Consider the following 14904-nt stretch of genomic DNA (forward strand, 5'->3'; position numbering starts at 1 on the left):
CTGAGCCCGGTGTGGCTCCCCCCGAGCCCAGCCCCAGCACACAAGGGAGGGACAGTTCACCTGCTGTGCTTTATACGGGATTTGTGTCCCTCCTGGGACTTTCCAGAGCCCTGGATCCAAATCCTTCGGCGCGGGAGTGGGGATGGAAGCCGGGGATGCGGGGGCTGCCAGAGGGACCGCCCTTGTCCCAGGCTTTGGGGTGAAGGGAAGAAATCCCCGCTGCCTGGGGAGTGTGAGGGGGGAGCGGGGTTTAACCCCTGCCCAAAAACCATCTCGAGGCATAAATAACAGAACTGAGGCAGCTGGTGCCGTAGCAACTATGAAAAAGAATAGATAATAGACGATAATAGATAACAGATAATAGCTCTTCCTCTGCTGCTGACCCTCCTTTTCTCGGGGTGGTTTATGTGGAATGGCTCGGTGGGAGACCCCGCTGTGGCCACGTCCTGCCCCTGCTCAGGAGGGCTCAGCACTGCCAGGGGTCTCAGGGGTCTGTGGGGTCTGCGGGAAGCGGGGACAGCCCCCCAGAGACAGAGACCCCTTTCCCATTGTGAAGCAGCGGCTGTTCAAACTCCGGCGTCTGTTTAAAGCTAAGCTCCTTTTTCTCCCGAAGAATCTCTTGTTTCCCTCACACCGAGCTATTAAATCACACCCCGAGGGGCAGAGCTGGGCCTGCAGGAACCTCCGTGGCCGGAGCTATTCCCACAGCCGCTCCCAGCCGGAGCCGAGCGGGGTTTGCAGCGCAGGGATGCGCACGGAGCTCCTGCGCTCGGCACGGGCTCCGTTCCCAGGCACGGAGGATGCTCCGCTCCAGCCGAGGGCTGAGCAGAGCCGTCGCTTCAGTACCTCCATCCCCGGCAGATCCCCCCGGGAGCTCGCTGGGGAATGAGCCGTGAATGCTCCCGGTGCTCCCGTCCCGCTGCCCCCTCTCCCCTCCGCTCCTGCGGCTCCTCCGGCAGCGGGTCGGGGCCGCGCTGTCAAATCCATCAGGGGAGAGCTTTGAAATCTCCACGTGTTTTTAGAAGTTGCAAGGTGGAAAGAAATGCTGGAGATGGGAGGAGGGCAGGGGAGAGGTGTCTTGGGGAGATCACGGAACGGATTGGCTTGGAAAGGACCTCAAAGCCCAAGCAGTTCCAGCCACTGCCGTGGGCAGGGACACTTTCCACTAGCCCAGGTTGCTCCAAGCCCTGTCCAGCCTGGCCTGGGACACTTCCAGGGATCCAGGGGCGGCCACAGCTTCTCCGGGCACCCTGTGCCAGGGCCTCGCCATCCTCACGGGGAACAATTCCTGCCCAATATTCTGTATCAACACCTGAGACATCGCGGTCAGACACATTCTGTGCACTGCCTCATCCACTCACTTCTGCTTTCCCCGTTATTCTCTTTATTCAAAGCACAAATCGCTTCAGATTGAAAGTGCAGAGTTTAAATCCAACTCAAATCAGATTTAAATTTGAATATCCATTGCTTTAGAAGTTGTTTCTAAACACCACGATGGCTTGATCAGCAGAATGCTTTTATCCCACCTGCTCATCCGTGCAGGGAAATGCAGGGGAGTGAATTGTGGTCTTAAAAAACTATCCTGTTTAAGCCACAGAGGCAGCAGTGGGAAGTTTAATTTAATTAGCATGATACTCAGAGATGTAACTTAATCACATTAAGTATAGATCAACGTGCTCTCATTTAAGCTCTCCAAGCTCCAGAAAACAGGGGCCAACTGTCTCCCACCTGTCTTTAATCCGGGGAGAAGCAGAATTTTGCAAGGCTTGGGGGGAGTCCTTGTCCCTGTGCTTCTTTCAGACGATTTTCTCCCAAAGATTCTGGGAGCTGTCTGGTCCAGCAATCACATTCCCCCGAGCTGCAGCTCGGTTACATTTGTGCTGCCACCACAGGCATATAAACAGTGAAAAGCAAACAGAGTACACGGAAACACGGTCCAGGCTGCCTCCTGGAAGGTACAGAAGGGACCGAATTGGGATTAATCCCGAGGCCAGAGCTCCCTCGTGTTCTCCTGCCAGCCTGGGCGGTGGAGGGAACCAGCGGGGTTACGGTCCCTGCTGTCATTAGGGAGGAGCAGGGGAGGAAAAGCTCGGAGGCAGAGGATGCAGCCCAGCTCTGGGGTCAGCCTGGGGGGCTGCCGGGGGTCAGCCCGTGCTCTGCCCTCCGTGCCGGGATTGAATCCCGATGGCAGCGGGGCCCAGGCGGGGCCGCCGTGCAGCGCGGCCGGGCTCGCTGCCCTCGCACTAACGCGGTTTGTAGTTATTGGAAACTGGACTGCGGAGGAGCCAGGATGCTGTTTCTATGGAAATGTCCTGGAACAGTAAACGAGGGAAGAGGAAAACAGAAGAGATGTTAATGGAGCTGCAGGCAGGGCACTCTCCGAGGGGCTGCCATGGTGTGATTTTGAGAGGAGACATTGGGGGTCTGTGGTTATTGTCACCTTCCCGCTGTGCTGAAGCTCACCGGAGCGGGACTAGATGGCTCACGCCTGAAAGGACGTGGTTGTTTCTCCCCTGCGAGGGACCCCCAGAGCCCTGAACCCCTGTCCGAGGCCAGATACTGCCCCAGCGGTCCCCACGTGCGGGGACACCCCCAGGGCTCTCCCGTCCCGTGTCACCCAGCCCCGCCGCCGCTGTCCCCGGACACCTCGGGGCTGGGTCGGGGGTGCGGGGACCTGGCTGGGGTCAGCTGGGAGGGGGCTGGTGCCGACCCGGGAGCAGGGGCACGGCTGTGATCGCACCATGGCCCCGGTCCCGGCTGAGACACCCGCGGGACCACCGGCCCGCACCCGGTCGCTCCTCGACCCGCCGCTGCCGGGGGTGCCGGGGGTTCGGGGCATGCCGGGGCTGGCGGGGCTGCGGATGCCGGGAGTACCGGGATGCCGGTGCTTGGGGTACCGGGGTACCGGTGCTGGGAATACTGGGGCTCTGGCGCTGGGGGTACCGAGGGTACCGGGGTACCGGTGCCGGGGGTACCGGGGTTCTGGTGCCGGGGGTACCGGGGTGCCAGTGCCGGGAATACCGGGGTTCTGGTGCCGGGGGTACCGGGGTGCCGGGGTGCCGGTGCCGGTGCCGGTCGCGGATTGGCGGCCCGGCGGCCCCTCCCCGGCGGGGCGGGGGGCGGTGCGGCCCGGCGGGCCCGGCCCGGTGCCCGGCAGTCTGCGGGCGCTGCGGAGCGAGCGCGGCCATGGCGGCGGTCCCGGCGGGTACGGCGGGCGGGGACCGGCACCGGGACCGGCACCGGGGACCGGCACCGGGAGCGAGGGTGGCGGGGCAGGGCCGCACTAACGGGTCTCTTCTCCTCATTTCTCCCCGCAGAGGCGGAGACCCGGCAGCGGCTGCTGCGCACCGTCAAGAAGGAGGTGGGTGCGGGACCCCCGGAGCAGCCCCGGCCCGGTGCCCGCGGATGCGGCGGTTCCTGCCCGGGGGGAGCCCCGGGCCCGCCCGGCTGCTGCTACCGCGGGTTTAAGAGCCCCCCAAAAACCAGCCCGGAACGGGGCCGAGAGCCCACCCGGCCGAAAGCCCAGCCGGGCGCGGTTGCGGGTCCCGGGGGGAGGAGAAGCATCCGTGCAGCGCCGGTGCCCGGCATCCCAGCGCCCCGCATCCTTGGAAAATCGCCTCTGGCTGGGGGCAGAGCACGCCACAACTTGGGATTTTCCGCAGGGAAAAAGGGCCGACTCCCGGTGCTGCATCCTTCCCTTGGGAGCGGGGATGGGACGAGCCCTCCCGCAGCACGGCGCTCCTTGGCAGGGCGGGGGGGGGCAGCGGGTGATGGGGACCCTGGCCGGGAAAAGGGGGGACCCCAAATATGTGTGCCTAGTGCAGGGCGATGGCGTTTTGCATCTCGCCGTGCTCCCTCTTCTCAGGCATCTTTAACTCTATTAGTTCGTACGCTGTTTGATGCTGAGCTGCCTGGAGCTCCGTGTTTGTGCCGTGGGGTAGCCCTGAGGTCCGGTCACGGAGCCCGGTTCGGTGCCGAAGCTGGGTCACCCGCAGCTGTTGTCATGTCCTGCCCACGCTCTGTCCCTGCAGGTCACGTCCCGGGATGCAGGATGAGGGGGTGTGTGTGGTGTTTGGTTCCTGGTGTTACCAACATCTCGCTATCCGGTTTACAGAACCCGGCGAGTGGAAGATGCTGCTCGGAGCCGGGAGGAGCAGAGCCGTGGGTGGTGGGGCTGGGGAGGGTGACAGCGCTGCCCATCCCGACCGCTTCCCACCTCTAATCCTGTGCCGGGTGTGGTGCTAAGGAATACTACTGGTTGCCTCAGCAACAGCTATTAAACCAGGAAAAGGGTATGACATTTATTTAGCGTTGTGGATAGAGCTGCCATCTCATTATGACTGTCTGTGGCAGCTCCTGGGTGCACAGACGGCTGCTGCAGGGTGGGAGCCAGGGCTGCTCCTGGCTTCCCCCAGAGCCTCTCCTGTGCTGCCCTTCAGAGCCCGGCCTCGCTCCCTCCCAGGGCTGTGTGTGGGGGGAAAGTGGAGCTGGTGCCTCAGAGAGCAGAGCTGGGCTTGGTCCGTGCCCTTCTGTTGGGGCAATAACGTGGGTTTGGTGTGAGTAAAGCCTGGGGGAGGGATGGGGTGCGTAGGGAATGCCCTCCTGCCCTCACTCTCTCACCGTGGAGCTGTGACCTGGGTGTTTGACACACTCCAGCCTCTCTCCAGCAGCCCCTTTGTGCTGGCACAGAGCAGAGGATTTTTTGGTGGTCCTGTTGTTCGGGATGTTGGTGTGGGTTCCCTGCCTGTGCAGGTACTGGGTGGTTGCCATTCCCTTGGAATTTGCCTTCCACTCCTGCTGGAAGTGCTGAGCTTGGACAGGGGCTGGGTCCAGCAATGGGGGCTGTGGGTGCATGGCCACACAGGTGGGGGAATTCCATGGAGGACCTGTGCTCTCCATCTGGGCATTGCTCTGGTAGGAATGAAAAACCTGGGGAAACATGATCCTGGAGGCATTATTAGGTATATATAGCACCATCCCTGAAACTGGCAGCAGGTAGGGTGTTTTTCTGCCTGTTGCTCCCTGCTCATGCTTTGGTTTTTCTTCCTCTTCTAGGCTGACCTCAGGTTAAGTCAGGAGCTTGTGCACACTCCAAGGAGCAGTAGAAAGGGCCAGTTGCAGAAATTTGGAGGTTTTTTTGCCCCCATTCCCAGAATTTTAACCTTTCTCAAACCTTACAGCATTCTCATTTCACAAGGCCACACCTGGTTTTGCTCCAGCCAGGGCTCTGTGTGAGCTGCCCTCAGTGCAGGTGAGCCCAGCTGAGAGCAGGGACAGGCAGGGCTGTCCTTGGGGAGCTGTGCCACATCTGTCACCCCAGGGCCATAACTGAGTGAGGCAAACACTGGGAAGAAGGTCTGATCCGGGCAGGGACAGGAACAATAAACAGGAATTACCCAGGGCACTGAGCAGCCCTCAGTATTTGGCTGTTGCCATGGTTAAGGCACTGGATTCTGGAGAAGTCCTGTGCTGCAGTGGATGTGCAGGTTGAGATGAGCTGTGTTATCTGTCACCATCTTCTTCCTCTCCCCTCTGCCCCATATGGTCATAACAAATCAAACCAACCCTGGAAGCTGCAGAATTGACTGTTTGTCAGCAGGCTGCAGGGGAAGGAGTGAGCTCTGACTTTGTGAGGCATCCCGTGTCCTCTTATGCAGGATAAGCAGCGTGACCAGCATCCTCTGAATTTTTAGAGATTTTTATCAGATGGAACGAGGCTTTTTTACAAACCCAGAGCCTGAAATACCCAGGTTTGGAGGGGTGTGGGTTCTCAACTAGAATTATTCCCCTTGCAACCTGTGCTCCTCCCCTTCTTTTAGGAGTTTTGTTTTGAATAGAGGGGAGTCCTGAGGTCTGTTTTTAACTCTCTCCAGGCAGCTGCATGGCACAGAGGAAGGGAAGCAGGTGTTACCTGTGCAATCCACCTGCACACGTGTCCCTGGAATGTGAGCTGAGTGAAAAGCTGAGTGCTGTATGAAAGCAAACAGTCATCTCGGTCGTTCTTCTGCAAAAACTTAGTTTATGTTTAACTTGCCACCCGGGAAGCAGCTCTGAGTCTTTATTCATCAGTAATTATTGAACCTGGATTGAACATTTTGCTGCCTTCTCTTAGGAATTCTTTCAAAAACCGGGGTTGACCACAGCCTGCCTGTCTTCCACCAGATATATTGTTTATTTTTTCAGTAGCTGGAATGGTTGTCACTGTGTAGCTGTTGACTAATTCCTTCATCATGTGTCATGGGAACAACAGTCAGTCTCTTCCTCCCACCCTTTCAGAGAAGCCCCTGCTTTGCAGTCATGTTGCCTGGTTTGTGGCTAAATAACACAAATGACTGGTAAGAGCAATGCTTTTGCAGCTTGGGTTTGTTTTTCTGTGTGCCTGCCGCTCCTAAATATCAGATTGCAGGCGTCAGTGCCAGCTATTTCATTCTGGATGGGTAGAAAATTGTAAATTAATTTAATGTTACTAGGATTTGAAAAATTAATGTTGAGAGCTTTAAATGTTCTCAAGGCCAGCTTATTAGAAAAGGGAAAAAAAAAAGGAAAAGGCCTTTGTGTAGCTGTCAAAAGTGTTCAGGCAAGATAAGGATGAGGATGATGAGCTGAAGGTTGGTGATGAAAGCTGCTGTTGGCAGAGGGACCCTCTGATGTCTGTCAAGCACCCAGGGCAGCCTTTTTCAAATGTTTCTGTTCCATGAGAGAACAGAGGGCCCTTAATGCAGCATTTCTCGATTGCCTGCATCGATCTGCTCTGAAGAGCAGCACTGATCACTGGGGACCATTTCCTCTCCTTTTAAAGACAGAAGCAGGGCTTTGCACAAGAGCTCTCGTGCTCCAGAAACCCCTGGCTTGAGCCTTCATCTCCAGAGCAGGTTTTGTGCTGCTTTCCCCCTTCCTCATTCCTGCCCTGGGCCAGGGGACCCTCTGTCCTCTGCTGCCAAAATATCCTGCTCTCCTCCCTCCTGTTGCCATGGAAATACCTGGCTTTGCACAGATTCAGGACTTCAATTTGGAGCTGGAAGTTGCCCTTGGTTTCAGCACCATCCTTTGCCATGGTGGCAGTGAATGCCATCATTACCTGGGAAAAACAGGAGCTTTGGGATGTGGTGAGAACAGAACCTGGCTTGGGGGTCGGGTGTGCTGGAAAAACACAGAAATGACTAAAGTTTGCCTTAAATGTTTCCTTAAATGTCTGTGTTGAGCATTTACAGCGAGCAGTGCCAGCAGTGCCCACAGATGGCGTGGAAATGTGTGTTTGACAAGCACAACAGGAATAGAACCAGCTCTAACGTGATCTTAGGCAGCTTAAATGAGTGTTGTAAGCACGGATTTTTGACCAGAACTTGATGCTGTGTGAAGAAAGTCTGGTGCAAAAACACTTAACAGCAAATGCACGTGGCTGGGATCACCCCTGTGTCCCCCAGGATAATGCAATGCTGCATTTTGGATCCTTCCATTAATCTATTTTAAACTCATTTTCCAGCAAACTGCACAAATATTGGGAGTTCTTCTCTTCCCTTATCCCCCAAGGAGCCTCATCCCAGTCCCCAGCTGTGAGCAGACGTGGTTTCTGGGGAAGGGCTGGCCTGGAATTCCCTCCTGTGTGTCACCAGGAGGATCCCTCAGCTGCAGGAGGTGCCATGTTTTATTCAGCGAGCGGTCATAAATAATTAAATATGACTTTTAGCAAAGCCAAAGGTCTCAGTGGGCTGCAGGGTGATGGATGTTTCTGAGGCAGCAAGAGTAGGGAACTGCCAAATGGCTTTCAAGGCAAGTGCCTGGTGCCATCAGAGCTGTCCCTGTGCTGTCCCCTCGTGCCAGGGGCCACCAAAACCTCCCTGGGTACAAATGGAGCCCGTGCCCTGCAGCTGGGGGTGTTTTAACTGATCCAAGCACAATTAATTGGGATATTTTTTTTCTGTGGTCAGCCAGTGAACTCTTGGAGAAGTGTCAGAGCGTGGCTGCAGCTCGTGGTGGTGCTGAGCAGTCTGTCTGGCACCTGCTTGTGGGATAATCAGGGTGTTTGTTGTTGGAGAGATGAGGAACGTGGTAACGCAGGAGAAACAGGAAATCTTGTTGGAAAATGTGAATTTTATCAACAAGGCTGCTAAAAAAGGGTGTTGTAGCAACAACAGGCAGACATTTCATTTTCACATGAGGAGATAAATCTGGTTGATGAGAGGTTTCAGTCTGGGAAGTTCTGCTTTAGCTCCAACATGATGAAATATCCCAGGATTTCCATCAGCATTCCCTGCACACAGAGCCTCCTGTGGGCACCAGGAGGACTTGGGGGTTTGGAATAAAATCTTTGTGTCCTGGAGCTGAGCAGAGATTCTGCACTTGCTGTGCCTTGGACACCTTTGGTACATCCAGCAAAACCAGGCTGACATTCCTGCTGGGAAATATTCCCCTGCAGTGCAGGGGAGGCTGTCCTTGCAAATACACCTGGGGGTGTCCTAATGTTGCATCTCAGTGATCCTTCAGCGTTTTGTAACACCTGAGAAGTGACAGTGCTGCAGTGTTCCATGGGCAGCTTTTTCCTGGAAAGAGGCCTTGGTTGGGAGAAGCAATTGCAGGAGAGCTCAGACTGCAGCAAGGAATGCCCACATGCAATTATTGCACCAAAACTGACATGGAAAATGGGATTTTTTTAAGTGCAAGAATTAACTTCAAACACATAATCAAAGCAGTGATGAGAATGCTGATGAGAAGGAGAAAGCTACAGCTTGGAAAAGAATTTGAAAAGCAAATTTACAAAAGCAAATCAAGTTTAAAGTCTCTTTCATCAATGGATGGGGTGGTTTTGGTTCTTTTAAAATTATTTTGTTGTTTGCTTGATATCTTTTGGGGGCTTGATGGTTCTTCTGGGCCAGGTGGGTTGAACAGGAACAGTGAACCTGGAAGTGCTGGGTAAATGGTTGGGCTCAGTGATCTTGGAGGTCTGTTCCAACCTAAACAATTCCATGATTCTGTGATGAATTCTGTGACTCTGAGGGGGTACAAGCAGTGCAGCTTCCTGGCTCTGGTCTTGCAGCATCTCATCCACCTGATCTGACACTCCATGTAGAGGAGGATGTTCAGAGGGAGCAGGAGACATCTCCATCATCATCTCCATCATCATCTCCATCATCATCATCATCATCATCATCATCATCATCATCATCATCATCATCATCATCATCATCATCATCATCATCTCCATGATCATCTCCATGATCATCTCCATCATCATCTCCATCATTATCATCATCTCCATCATTATCATCATCATCATCATCATCATCATCATCTCCATCATCATCTCCATCATCATCATCATCATCATCATCATCATCATCATCATCATCATCTCCATCATCATCTCCATCATCATCTCCATCATTATCATCATCTCCATCATTATCATCATCATCATCATCATCATCTCCATCATCATCTCCATCATCATCATTATCATCATCATCATCATCATCTCCATCATCATCTCCATCTCTGTTTTCTGTTGTAAATCCATTTGGTTTAGGATGGGATGTTCTCCCGCTGCTTTGGCTCCAGTGTGTGGATGCTGTGCCACATTCTTTTCCTCACCCAGGCATTTTTTGGTGCTGGATATGGCAACCAGGCCCATTCCTGCATCTGGTGACCAGGAGCATCCCCACAGCAGCCCTCATCCTGTGGCAACATGAGTGAGCTTGAGCCTGGAACAGGACTGGGAAAAGGATCTCCCTGGGGACCCTGATTTGCATCTGGCTTGCTGTAAACAATTTCACAGAGTTATGAGCATGGCCAGATAGACAGGAGGTCCTGTGCTTCCACAGAAATGCCTCAATAACCAGCGAAAGGCTTTGCAAGAGGCAGAGAAATAGGCTGGAAACATCCCTGAATGACCCAGAGTACAGGTTCTGTAGGGAAAACTCTGGCCAGGTAGAACAGTTGTGAGTCAATACTGCCTTGGGCTAATTAAACCTGGAGTTCTTGGCTTGCTGCTGGTCCCTGCAGCTCGGTGGTGGCTGTGGCTGTGGTGGAATTTGGCTTGTTCCAGCAGTGGAAATGACAGCAGGGCTGAGTGACAGCAGAGCTGGACTTTGGATGATGCATATTCCTGGGAATTCTGCAGCAGAGAGGTTTAAGCCTTCATCCCTCCCTGGGGCCTGGGGTTTTTGGACAGGTGAGGGTTTGATTTCACTTTCCAGGGGGACATGTCCTGTGCTCACAGCTGGAGCCAAGGGGGTTGTTTGTGCTGTTGTGAAATGCTTGATGATTTTCCTCTTGAGTTTACCTACAGCTAAATTATTAGTTGCTGTTTTAATTTCCTTTCTAATAAAAGAAGAGCAAACATCTCATTTCCCTAGGCTGGCATGAGATCCAGAGTGGGCAGCTTCATCTGTTGGGATTGTTCTGGCTACAATCTGAGAATTAGCATGAAAATGCTGGAGTGCAGCACATATTGAGAGGCTGTTCAAGTCTTCTCTGCGGAGGGAGCTGAGCGTGGCTGAGCCACGTTCCCATCCCTGGGCGGCTCAAATTCCCGGTGGATCCAGAGCACGTGGTGGATCCCAGCTGTGGTGGATCCCAGCTGTGGTGGATCCCAGCTGNGTGGTGGATCCCAGCTGTGGTGGATCCCAGCTGTGGTGGATCCCAGCTGGCTGGGGAGGGGCTGCTCCGAGTCCTTTGGGGTCTGCAGACAACAGCACGGCAGATCTGCCAGGAGTTTTGGGGTTCTCTGCCTCTGAGCTGTCCTACAGATGCCAAGTGTGCCTGATTGGGGAAATGTAAGATGGTTTTGTTGGAAAACTTTCTTGGTTCTTAGAGAAAGTTGGGAGCTCTTGGCTCTATTCCCTGGAAGTGTCAGTTCTGTTCCCTGGAAGTGTCCCAGGCCAGGTTGGACGAGGCTTGGAGCAACCTGGGATAGTGGAAGGTGTCTCTGTCCACGGCAGGAGGTGGAACTGGATGAGCTTTAAGGCCCTTTCCCATCCAAAACATTCCAGGATTCCAAGACATCCCTTGTTTTGTGTTAGGAGGCCATGTCTGTCTGTCTGGCCTCTCCCTGCTGGGGCTGGTCTTTGTTGCAGTGCCCTTCCCATTTCCAGCCCTTGATTTATTTTTAGCGTTACAACCTCAGCCAACACAGTGCAATTTTTTTTTTTTTCTTTTTTTTACTTTTAATGAGTAATTTTCCACTAAACTGTGTCTCTTGGAAGGTGTTTTGTGTGTGCCTGGAGCGTGCAGGTGGTGTGTGCAGTGTTGGCACTGAAATGCCCGGTCAGAGCCGGGTCCTGCTGTCCTGGATGGTCCCCAGGCCCTGGACAGGCAGATGGTCACTGCAGGCAGTGTCAATACACTGGAATTTCAAACAAATACTTGAACAGACTGCTTATATTGGAATATTTTCTGATTGAATCAGAAGCTGGTAAAGCACATTGATTTTCAGGTGTATTTTTGGGGGGGGTTGGGTTAAAATCTTGATCCCACCAGTGCTGCCATGAGTGTACATTTAATATCTATGTGCAATTATTTTCTGGGGGATCAGTTGGAGGTGTGAGAGAGAAGTGCTGCATCCTGCTGACAAAAGAAGCTCTGCCTGCCTGGGTGAGGCTCAGGAGCCATCTGCACAAGGGAAAGCCAAATTTCAGGGAATCCCTGAGGGCCCCAAGATGTGAACCTCCCCAGCAGGGCTGCTCCCAGGGATGGCTCCTGGGCTGGACAGGCTGGCAGAATATCTTTGGTGGACATGTGGAATTCCAGGTGGAGGAAAAGGGGCAGCTCTGGGGAGCACCTGGGTGCTGGTGGACACGAGATGTGCGCTGCTTCCCATCCCTGATCCAGCCCTGCAGCCAAGACCGAGGGATGTGTGAGAGACAGAGGCTCCTCTCCTCTTGCTGGGCCTTCTCTGTCCCTGTCTCTGCTGCTGAAGTGAAGATAAAATGGTGCTGGAGCAAGGAGCCCTCGGTGAGGATTGCAGCTGCCCCTTCCCTGCATGGAGCACTGGGACAAGGGGAAAACTGCAGGTGGGAGGTAAGGAATGAGGGAGCACCAGCAGGAGCCCTGACCAGGGGCAGTTTTAGGACACAATAAAGCGCTGAGGTGGAAGCTGGAGCTTTCTCCTGGTCCCTGGGGTGTTCCTGCAGGTGGAGTCACTGCTCTGAGTGCAGCATTGGGAGATGTGGAGGTGCAGGAGCTGGACCATGCTGTGCCAAGAGGAACTTCCCAGCGCTCTGAGCCACCTCCAGCCCTGAGCTCCACATCTCGGTGACATTCCTTGCTGTCACTTCCTGAGTCAGTACCAGCTGCTGGAATCCAGGGAAGCCTCAGGGCTCTGTTAGTCACAGAGCAGCGCTGGGATCTCACCTGGTGGCTCTGGCACAGAGCAGCTCTTGGCTCAGACAGTGCTCTGCTCTTAATCCATACTCAGGATTTCCTTTATGGGGCTGTCAGCCGTGCATAACTGACCTTGATTGTACCTTGCAAAGGAGTTTAATTCCCCAAATGATGCCATTAAAGGTCTCTCATTCATGCAAGGCTTGCTTGGCCAAGTCTTGACCTGCTGTATTTCCCTCCCTGTGCCCTCAGGGAGAACACCTTGCTAAGCAGAGCTTCCTTCACACCCTCAGCTCTGCGCTGGGAACACTTTCCTCTGTGTTTTCCAAAGCCAAGATGTTACAGAGGCACTGGAAGATGAGATCCAAGCATGCTGGCAGCTGTGTTTGAAAGGAAAAGTGTTTGGGAGCTGAATGTTTTAAGGAGCAAAGATTCAGCTGGGCTTTGGCTGGTTGCAGAAGGATTAGGGAGAGTGACAGCTGGGGATGGAAGTCACCACACCGCTGCCAGACCTGACCTGGTGGGTCTGACCTCCTGTCTGCCCCCTGCAAAAAATACCCTCCTGATTTCTGTGAGGTCCTATTTGTTTTTGTCCCCTAATCGTGCCCCTGATGAGCACCAAGTGACAGCTTCCTCTGGATCAGCTGAGTGCCAGTTGTGAGTCAGGGAGGGCAGAGCTGCTGGCACTGCTGTGCAAATGGAATTCCTGGGCACAGCTGGTGCCAGGTGGTCACTGAATTAGGCATTGATAGATAGTTGCAGTCATTTGGGACAGCTGTGCCGCAGGAAATTTGTCAAACAAAATGAGAGAAGAGAACAATGCTGTAAAAACATTGAATATGAGATTTGGGTACCTTTATTAGATGACTGAGCCATGCTCAGTTCCCTTGGTTAATTCTCAGCTCATCGTTTTCCTACTGTGAAGCTTCTCAAAAATGAAACAGCCCTGTTTTTATACCTGACTTTTTGAAATAGCTGGTGATGCTCAGCAGGCAGAGCCACATCAATCCTCTGTGAGATCTCCTGGGCCATGGGGAAAACCTGGGAGCAGAGGAGGTTCCTGTGCACCCACCCCACTGCAGGTCTCCTCGCTCTGGTCCATGGCTGAAATTCCATGTTTTCCCTAACTGCCTCTGTCCTGCAGGTGAAGCAGATCATGGAGGAGGCTGTGACCAGGAAGTTTGTGCATGAGGACAGCAGCCACATCATCTCCTTTTGTGGTGAGTCTCCCATGCTGGGGACTGGGGCTTCTGGTGCTGTGCCACTCCTGGGAACACGCTCCAGCTCCAGGACCTTGGGCTGGGGAAATGGGGAGTGCCAGAGGATGGATTGTTCTGGCAGAGGTTGGAATCCCTGAGGTCTTTCTGCTTAAAAATACACAGGGATGTGTCAAAAGGGGGAGGGATGCTGGCAGTGTGTGCAGCCATTGAGGAAGGACTAGAAATAATATTTAATTTTTAAATTCCCTTGAGAATTGATTCAACTGAAAGCCTGCCGAGTCCAAATCTTTTCTTTGCTGTTACGGAATAGGAGTTTATGGAAAGGAGGCAGGGCTTTCTCCTTTCCTGCTGGGCCCTCACATCAAAGATGCTCAGGAGCCTGTTCCCAGCCCGTGGTCCCTGTGTGGCATCGAAAGAGCAGAGCAGACTTCCAGGTGTGACTCATTCCTGCTTTTCTGTGCAGCATGAGGCTCCTCAGCCTGGGATTATTTATAGGCTCCTGTGACAGGGAGCTGAGGCATGCAGGCACGAAGGGCTCCTTGCTTCCTTCTGCCCTCTTAAGCTGCTGCTGCCCTTTCCCTGGTTCCTGGTGTCCCCCTCCTGCTCCGTCCGCTCTTCAGCAAGGAACCTGGAATGGTTCCTGCACCTTCCCCGCTGTTGTGGCTCTCCAGGAGCTGGGTGAGCTTATAAATAACCTCTTCCCCTGCCAAGCAGAGCGTGCTGCAAGGCTGGCTCGGGCTGCCAGAGCTGTCCTTTTCCCTGGAGAGAGCTGCCTTCCCAGCAGAGCCCTCCTGACGGAGCCCTGCGTGCAGCCGGCGCAGCGCAAACCCCTCCGGATGGAGCAGCTCCGGCAGGGAAGGGCAGCAGCCCCCGGCCCCCCCGTGCTGCTGAGAGGGGAGGTTTGGAGCAGACAAACACGAGCTGGCATCTGTCACGTCCAGGCTGCCCTGGGAGGCTGATGGGGAGCCGGCGGCGGGGCCGTGGGAGCGCAGGGTTTGGTGTCCACGTCAGCCAAGGCTGCTCAGCCCGAGAGGTTTGGATGGCGTCAGAGCTCTGGGCAGCTCAGGAATATCTTCAGTCTTCTTCCAGGAGTCAAAGCTCCCCCCTTACCTGGGCATAGCTGAGCAGGGACCCTGCACCGTGTGCATCTGCTGTAGATGATATCCTGAATATCCTGACTCTGCTGTGAGTTATATCCTGAGGCATGAGGAGAATCTCTTTGCAGTGGTGACACAACTGAGCTCCAAAACTCATCCCATTTAAAAATCCTACCATTACCCCTGGATTTCGTAGAGCATGGGGAGAGTTTTTCCTATGGAAGCTGCACGTTTCCCTGTAGTTCTGCCAGCAGGAGTGGTGTTCTGCA

At 54.1% G+C, this 14904-nt stretch overlaps 1 protein-coding gene across 3 annotated transcripts in view; it reads left to right on the forward strand.

Annotated features, from left to right (window-relative positions):
• The first annotated feature begins 3171 nt into the window (after positions 1 to 3171).
• Positions 3172 to 14904, forward strand: part of SGSM1 (small G protein signaling modulator 1) — a 35949-nt gene continuing 24216 nt past the window's right edge. For all 3 annotated transcript variants that reach the window (XM_015644315.3, XM_033518164.1, XM_033518163.1), the window contains exons 1-3: positions 3172 to 3205; positions 3318 to 3361; positions 13463 to 13538. In XM_015644315.3, the coding sequence (XP_015499801.1) occupies positions 3187 to 3205; positions 3318 to 3361; positions 13463 to 13538 (139 nt within the window). In that variant the 5' untranslated portion in view covers positions 3172 to 3186. The remainder of the gene's footprint in view (positions 3206 to 3317; positions 3362 to 13462; positions 13539 to 14904) is intronic.

The sequence above is a fragment of the Parus major genome, chromosome 15 (genome assembly GCF_001522545.3).
Source record: "Parus major isolate Abel chromosome 15, Parus_major1.1, whole genome shotgun sequence".
In the NCBI taxonomy this organism is placed as follows: Eukaryota; Metazoa; Chordata; class Aves; order Passeriformes; family Paridae; genus Parus; species Parus major.